The sequence below is a fragment of the Borostomias antarcticus genome (genome assembly GCF_949987555.1).
Source record: "Borostomias antarcticus genome assembly, chromosome: 18".
In the NCBI taxonomy this organism is placed as follows: Eukaryota; Metazoa; Chordata; class Actinopteri; order Stomiiformes; family Stomiidae; genus Borostomias; species Borostomias antarcticus.
This window is the reverse complement of record NC_140251.1, coordinates 16,329,386-16,337,838: the sequence shown is the minus strand read 5'-3', so window position 1 is coordinate 16,337,838 and position 8,453 is coordinate 16,329,386. Positions and strand designations below refer to the sequence as shown.

At 43.2% G+C, this 8,453-nt stretch overlaps 2 protein-coding genes across 3 annotated transcripts in view; one reads left to right on the top strand and one right to left on the bottom strand.

Annotated features, from left to right (window-relative positions):
- Positions 1-1,553: 1,553 nt before the first annotated feature.
- On the top strand, positions 1,554-4,389 carry dbx1b (developing brain homeobox 1b; the record flags this gene model as incomplete). The annotated part of the gene is made up of 4 exons (XM_084453142.1): positions 1,554-1,896; positions 2,105-2,203; positions 3,497-3,699; positions 4,078-4,389. 4 exons carry the CDS (start codon positions 1,554-1,556, stop codon positions 4,387-4,389), a joined length of 957 nt encoding a protein of 318 aa, XP_084309268.1.
- Positions 4,390-4,887: 498 nt separating this feature from the next.
- Positions 4,888-8,453, bottom strand: part of nav2b (neuron navigator 2b) — a 50,467-nt gene continuing 46,901 nt past the window's right edge. For both annotated transcript variants that reach the window (XM_084452921.1, XM_084452922.1), the window contains exons 24-26: positions 8,244-8,362; positions 7,357-7,560; positions 4,888-7,056 (exon numbers count right to left, since the gene is read on the bottom strand). In XM_084452921.1, coding sequence (XP_084309047.1) covers positions 6,928-7,056; positions 7,357-7,560; positions 8,244-8,362 — 452 coding nt within the window. In that variant the 3' untranslated portion in view covers positions 4,888-6,927. The remainder of the gene's footprint in view (positions 7,057-7,356; positions 7,561-8,243; positions 8,363-8,453) is intronic.

The window sequence follows — 8,453 nt, the reverse complement described above, 5'->3', positions numbered from 1 at the left end:
AGCCTATAGGTTACTCAATCAAATACAATACTCATTAAATACAAAATATTCTCAAATAAATGATAGGCATACTATAATTCAAAGTAGACCGTTGGTGTTAAATCAAACTCTATGTCCCTGGTGTTCAAAGGTGTTCCCTCAGACCAATGCACATAGACTATAGGACTACTGTAGACTACATAGCAATAGGCAACACAACAGGATCTCCATTCTCCATTCAAAACATTAGGTCATTAAATTCAGCACCATTTAATCTTAAGGTGTCTAACAGAAGAAATCCTTTCATTACAGAAAGAGACCCAAAACGCCCATTGAAATAGGCTACTGAATAATACGATTTTTCCACAAAGATTTGTGTCAGGGTAAGACAGAATAAAACCGATGAGTCTGACAGTTACTTCATGGATAAGAGGATAAGAGCGCGTGCGGGACAGGAGAGATGAAACGCGCTCGAGATCCACACAACAGTTCAAACTCGCTCTGGAAGGAGGCACGACTGACGTGGAATTAGGTCACGTTTCGTTCATTAATAAAACTTCCATGGGGCCTGGGGCGAGTTTACAAGCACATACCAATATTAGGCCTACTGCTAATAATAATATTACTATGATGTTAATTCATAATAATATCCATAGGCTTAATAACATAGGCCTATAGCCTAATATGCTACTGCTACTAGGCTACTACTACTACTACTATTAATAATAATAATAATAATAATAAGCATAATAATAGGCTAATCAGAATAATCATAATTCTACAACAATAACAACAACAACAAAATCAATATCCTACTACTACTAGGCTACTACTAGCACTACTACTACTACTAGCCTACTACTACTACTAATAATAATAATCTTAATAATAATATGCTACTCACCATTATCATAATCATATTAATAGCCCTAATGATTTATTTTGTTTATAATCATTAGCCTTTTAAAAAGCTACATTTGGAATTACAATTACTAATTCCTCCATACATATACAATAAGACTGTGTAACAGGCTAAACGAAAATATGTGCATTAAATGTGGCTACAACAGCTTATGCTCTTCTCATTCAGCACCTCTAATCTAAAGATCTATGCTCTATGCTAGCCCTACTCAAATGAATTTAATAGATTCTTTTTACAGAGCTGCCCTATTCAGAGCAAACGTTGTTTGAATCTTTCAGAAATAGCCTTTTAATTAGCTCAAGTGAGTTACCACCGCTATACTTTAAGGAGTGGTCAGTATGCAAAATTGATGACTACACTCTCTTTGTCGAGAGGACATTGTCCACCGCTTGCTTATGAAGTCTAATCCAATCATAAATTGCTTCTTTGGACCAATCAGAGAGCTCCGAGTTCCCCCTGAAAGAAACTCACGTCGAGAACTTTGTTGAACTTCATTGTTTGGCTGTCAGTTTCGAAAGGGCTTTGCTAACGGTCCCACTATAAAACCCTTCTTCGAGTTCTTTCCCCTTGGATCATATAGACTAGGCGAGGAAAACATCAGCGTGTGTAAGAGAGACCGCTTTACTTTTTCCTTACCAACCCAAACGGAGCAATGATGTTCCCCAGCGCACTTGCGCCCCCCGCCATGTACCCTGGTCTGCTCCGGCCCCAGGGGACGCTGTCTCTGCCCCAGTCTCTGCATTCTGCGTTTGCCGCCCATTCGAGCTTTCTCGTGGAGGACCTGTTGCGGATCAGCCGGCCGGTCAACTACATGCACCGGACAGTGTCCTCGCCCAGCGGGTCGCCTCCGGTGACAGGAGCCACCACCGACCTGGCTGTCATCTCCACGTCTGCTCTGTCTAGGACGAGTTCTCCTCACACCTCAATTTCCATGCACAACGACCCTAACTATCTGAAATTTGGAGTTAACGCCATACTAGCACCATCAAGAAACGGTAAGATCATTCAGATGTAAAGATTAGACTGCAACTAGTCTATATTTTGGTGGATTATCTGTGAACTGCAAAATCTCCGTTGTCTCTCTTGCATATGTGGATGTGCGCAATTAGATAATTCATAACTTACATCTGAGTCGTAAACTGTAAAATGTTGAATAACTCACCTTATCACACAGTTTCTCATATTTATTTGTTTTAATCACAGCATCATCTCCTCCATTGCACGGCCTGCACTCCAAAGCCTTCCCCCTCCCATATTTTGACGGATCGTTTCATCCTTTCCTCAGAACATCATATTTCCCAGGTAAATCTGAACTGAATCCTATTCTATTTATTTAGGAAGTCCGTTTTTAATGTCATCCTTTGGAACAGTTTGACCTGACTTCGGTGAATCTTAAAGGGGGAATATACCCGCATTAGTTCAGAGGTTGGAAGTGTAGAACATCGTGGAATCAGTCTCGCCAATTTGATGCCCTATTTAGCAGAGGCAGTGACTGCTGACATTTTGCACCGGTTCCCCTAGTCTACAAATTAGCCGGAATTGTCATGGTCCAAATTTGAGGCGGATCCCTTCTCCCAAGGAAGCCGCTGGCGCCTCTTCATCGCCTCATTTTCCCACCGAGCCAGTGCACTTAGCTACTGATAGCTAACAATGCTTTCAGCACCATGACCAATCGGTCAGCTCCCTCCGGGCAGCCACACACAGACCCAGCGTTGACTTAACCATGCTGCTGATAGGCATTTACCAGTCATGGACTAATTCCCCATTAGGGCCTATTCACTATTTTGAATATTCTCACAAGACCACATAGAGTGATATGCATGTTTATGGATAGTTAGTTGTACTGAATCTAAAGTAGGCCCAGGTCTTTGCGCAGACCGAATAAAGCAGCTGAAGTCATGCAATTCAAATTAGGCTATATCTCGACTAACTATTGCTATAATGGGCCTGCAATCCAAATGATTTCTTATTCATTTTCAAGTCGTCTGTAGGCCCTTTCACATAATATCCTGGTCACACATGGCCTGCAGGATTAAAATAAGGTGGTCTTAAAGCTAGAAGCCTGCCCTAGGCCTACGTGTGAAATAGCAGAGGTCTTTTCGAGTTCACCTAATAAAAATGATGTGGGAGCAAAAAGTAGCCTAAGTCCCAGCCAGCCATCAGTATTCCCCAAATGAGCTTGGCATGCAGTCGTGTTTAGTTTGAAAGTGTAAATCTCCTTTGTTGCAGTAATATATGGTTTTAGCAGCCTGTCCTCGGCCTTTTTCAGTTAGTTCATTACTACACAATTACCGTTCACGCCGCATTAATTCCTCTATCTTGCAATGGAGCTCTCGAAAGGGATAGGCTACTCTGCCTTTTTACCATACCAATGCTAGAGGACCAAGCAATGTGCTAATTAGTTCCTTCGTGCCAATTCACTCGAATGAAAACTGTCAATATTTATAGACTGCTTTAGACAGACTGCTTTAGACAAGGAAATAATGTGCTTTCACGCGCATAGGCAGTACTTTTCCTTACCACATATCACTGTAGCAAATTCTACCACTTGACTAACATTTCGTAACTAATGTTTAGTATTTTCTATATTCACAGCATCATCTTCGGTCGTGCCAATTCCCGACACCTTCTCATGGCCACTGGCTGCCAGAGGGAAGCCCAGAAGAGGGATGCTTCGAAGGGCAGTGTTCTCCGACGTGCAGCGCAAAGCCTTGGAGAAAATGTTTCAGAAACAGAAGTACATCAGCAAACCCGACAGAAAGAAACTAGCTGCAAAATTAGGTCTTAAGGATTCACAGGTAAAAAGAAATAGGCCTAGGCAAACCTTAAAACAAACTAGACTAGAGATTAAGCATCTTGCACTTTGCCTTCAGCACTAGATTATGCTCTTAGTCACTTGTTTTAGAAAGAAGATGCACTTGTGAGTTCTGGCAAGTAGTACTAGTACATTGGCTCTTCCTACGTTAAATGCAATTATTGTTAGTCGCTTTGGATAAAAGCGTCTGCTTAATGACTGTAATGTAATGTAATGTAATGTAATGTAATTAAGCAGTCTATGTGTTGCATAGCCTACAGTTGCTGTCATGATTGCTGTAATCCTAGATGTGTCAAGTTTGTGCCATAAAAGGCAACTGTCGTATAAAAAGGTTGAGCAATTTCTTTTCCTTTCTCAAAAGGTTAAGATATGGTTCCAAAACCGAAGAATGAAATGGCGCAATTCTAAGGAGAGGGAGTTGCTATCATCCGGAGGGTGCAGGGAACAAACGCTGCCTACCAAAACGAACCCCAACCCGGACCTCAGTGACGTCGCGAAGAAGTCGTGCGGGGACGACGTGGACACCTTCAGAAGGAACCACGCGTCCTTCTGCCACTCTCCTTCCGAACGCGACTTCCTGAACAGCGTGGAGTCGCACCTCTCCTCGCCGTACAACTCCAGCAAGCACTCGGACTTCTCCCACTCAGAGGACGAGGAAATAACTGTGTCTTAGTTTAGATTTTTTGACTGTTAAATACTGTAAATAGAAATTAGCCTATACGCAAACGAGACTCCATATCCTTTGGCCGAGCACCTGATAGGTTTATAGTATGTATTCCACTTCCTGTTGAACTGTCTTGGCAGATAGGCCTATCCGGGTGCCAAGAGATTCAGTAATTCAGCTGTATTTTCGCAGCCTTTGTCCCGCATAGCCTACCTTGTTCAATATTGTAAGGAACATCTACCAAGAGTATTATAACTGACTATACTATTCGATTAGATTTAATACCTTTACTCTATGTAGATGATAAATGTATATAACTTATAAATGCATAGCCTATATTATTTGTATGTTTTGTATCAATATTTTGTACTTTGAGTATATTTTTTCCAAATAAAACTGATCAAAAATGCCCCTGATTAAATTAATTTTTAAACAAGGTTATCTAATCAAAAACTTAGCCTGAACGTCACAGATTATGATGGAAAAATGCATCACTGACAATTGTGGTTTCGTTATGGTTTAATTATTGTGTCCACATTTATTCACACAGTCGCATGATTTTAGAAACCTACATTGACAAGAAAATACAACTTACAAAGATGAAAACAAACTGTACACAAATTACAAACCCTAGTTATGTTAAAAGGTTCTGGAAATGTCCTCGAAATGTGTGATAGATCAAATATTTACATGTTAACCATCCAAAATAAAAATGTACATGAGCATCATTCACAGATTAATTAAAAGATTATCAACAACTAGACTGAAAATATCTTACCTTTCACCACACATTCCAACATCCATACTTTGTGGGATAAAGCAACAACAGCAACAACACACAAACACACATTTCTATTTGTGCTTGCATCAACCTTAGGCTCTAGCAGTGAAAATACAAACTCAGCAAAATATTCACAGATCAACTCACACACCTACTGGAATACATATCTTGGCAGCAATACTGTGAAAAATACATGTAAACTTTCCTTTCTTTTTGGCTTCAGTCTAATGTTCTAGAATGCATGTTGCATAGAATTCTGTACTAAAAGAACACTGAGGCTGGGCAGCAGGAACCACGGAATGTCAAGAGCGCCTGAGATGTGATCGATTCACATTCTGTCTGGAACTATGCTGCTCCGGGAGCCAAAGTGGATCAAATGCCATAGAAGTGGCTCCCCTGTGCATGTAGGCTACTCCCATGTACTGTCAGAAGACATCTGACGCTTCATCTTTTTATGTTCCTATACACAAAACACAGAATGGGAGGAGGAGGCGGGGTAGTACCCTAAGTGGAACCTCACAGTAGCGTAATCCGCTGGGAGAACTGTCCAGTTTATGAGGGAAGAAAACCCGGTCACTTGACCTGAAGCAATATGCCAGATCTCGTTAGCACTTGAAGCTAATGAACACAGCTTCTAATGCTCCTAAGTGAATCCTGGCGCATGCTGGAATATCGTGTTGAGAAGCTAAGCTGTGGCCACAGGCAGACGTCCCGGGGATGGACCTCTCAAATGTGACGTCCAGATTGACCACAGTGCCTTGATGTGGAGAAACAATGACTCGGGTCCGTCCGACGATTGAGCTCAATGGCTGGAATACCAGCTAGTCAGAGACGGAAGAGATATACTAATCACAATGTTGGGATGATTCTGAGAGGACCATGAGGTGCTGTACTATTAACTATCAATAAGGTCCAATGTCCTCCAAAAGAGTACAGAATGGACAAGAATGTTAATAGTTTGTCTGCTTTACAGTATTCACATCTATTTATCTTCTGAAATGGTTGTTTCTGACCGGAAAAGCGTGCTATGACACCCTACAGACCTGAAAAGGTTCTATATGGAGCCTTACAGATTATATTTGGGGGGATGAGGGCTCTTCTGAGGGCTGTTCTATACAGTTAGAATTGGCTGGTTCTAGCACCTCTTTTCGTGAGTGTACTGACATTGTCAGACTAGACTCCTCCTAATCCTAACCTCTTAGTGCCAGCAAGCTGTAGGCCTACTGAAGGCATATGGATAAACATCCATCCAGCCCGGTAACCTTGTACAGCGACTGAATTCACGGCCCCTGTAAGAAGTTGAGCGTACCAAAGGTGTGGCGTCCCAGTAGGGGTTGAGTGGTATCAGTTCAGGTGACTTCCGTTGGAAGGAGTAAGGCATGGTTAAGATCAGCACCAGAGAAATGTCTGCACAGACAGGGGTGTCCATTTGGGCTACAAACACCACTCCACCCCCCCACCCCCCCTTCCCCCCAACAGTATTCTATTTAAGCCTGTTACGGACTAGGAATGTCTTGAATCGCTGTCCCTGATTGGTCATTGGATGCAAATGCAATGTAGGTCTGTCCGTGATTGTCGCTCGACCAGGGCCGAACACATTTGTCAGACACCATCTCATAAGGTGCATTTGATTTTGATTGTTCAGTTCAATGAAAGCAACGGAACAGCCCCTCATCAGTGCAAACTCTGAGATAAATCAAACGCACCTTTGTATTTGACACAAGGCTGGTGCTATTGTATGTCAGCAAGAGGGACTAGTCCACCAATCACAACGTAGACTCCAGCGAAGGGGCCAGCGGTGCGTCGTCTTGGTGATCGTTGCTATTGGAGTCGGAGTCATAGCTCTGCGGTCCAGAGCCGTGGGCCGCCTCCTTCAGCCTCATCAGCATGTTCACCTGGAGCGAGGGGTCAAAGTTCACAGGTCATCCACAGCTATTCAGTTTTATAAGACCACTGCTCTCAATGAAAGCAATCATACTGCAGGAGCAGTATAGATAGACAGCTAGATAGAGGTAGATCTAGGTTAACAGAACTGTAGAGGTGGTTAGTACGAAGTGAGAGTAACCAATCAGGGGTCAGCGTCTGAGTTACACTACAGCAATATATATTCTTTCCTACTACGCCTTTAAAGGTTGTAGTAGAACTTAGTAGCAGAAATAGCTTGAGAACGTTAGTAGGTAATCCAGCTAGCTAACCAGGGGGTCTGTGTGGGCGTCCCCCTCTGGGGTCTGCTTGCTGGGGCAGCCGTCCCTGGTGAGGGCGTAGCCGTCGAAGCCCACGTCCTGGGGTCTCAGCTGGAGCAGCGCGGGCCAGGCCTGCTGCTGGACGCTGGGGGACCAGGGGTAGGTCTCCATCACCCACTTGGCGGGGTCCTCCCACATCGCCCTGCGCCCGTACAGCTGGGAGGGACAGAGTGCACGGATGGGTTAGAGTCCCGGCTCGCAAGTCATACGGTAGAACCTCAGAAAGACGAAAGGTCCGGTCAACCGAATGGGTGTCAAAACCGGAAGTTGCCATCAAATTGAACATCTGACTGTGACATGAGATTTAAAGTGAGCTTTTATTTTGAAATCCCTTGACAGAAAGCTATGGGACATGGGCAATGTTCCATGTTTTCAGTGAGTGGAAGTGAAAGAGCAAACTTCAGGGGCATTCGTTTGTGATTTGACTACACTGTACTATAGTAGTTGATTATTTGATTGCAATATCAATACCTTGCAATTTCAATGCATTGTTATAGAAGGTATTTAGGGAGAATGAAGTTGAAAGACTGTTGGGTAGAACGGCCAGGTTAAAGTCTTAAGGTATGTATTCTGTATTATTGAAGGAGAACGTGTTTAGCTGCTGTATAGCTAAAAGAGATGCACATACAACATGGCTGTGTTAGCATGCAACTGTACACCCACTACTGTACATGTATATGAATGCGTTTGGGCATATCTCCTGCCATTCTGCTTAGAGAGAGACTCAAAGGTCGGCATCCATCTCCTCTTAGTTTTTGGTGTAATACATAGTATACTGTACTGTATTTGACAGCAGAGAAGTTTTATCGAGCGTTGTGCGTATGTGTTGAAGTCATTACCTGCAGGCCCTCCCTGACTGCCTCCAGCACGTAGGGGATGATGGAGTAGTTCCACAGGTCTGTGAACCACACTCTAGAACCTTCCACGTCCATGGGGCAGGACAGGAAGAGGCGGGGCCCTGGGGAGGAAGAGGGAGACAGACCTCAATGAAACAGATAAGGCAGAGGAGAAGGCAAGAGAAAAAAAGATTAAAGGAGGAGAGAAGAGAA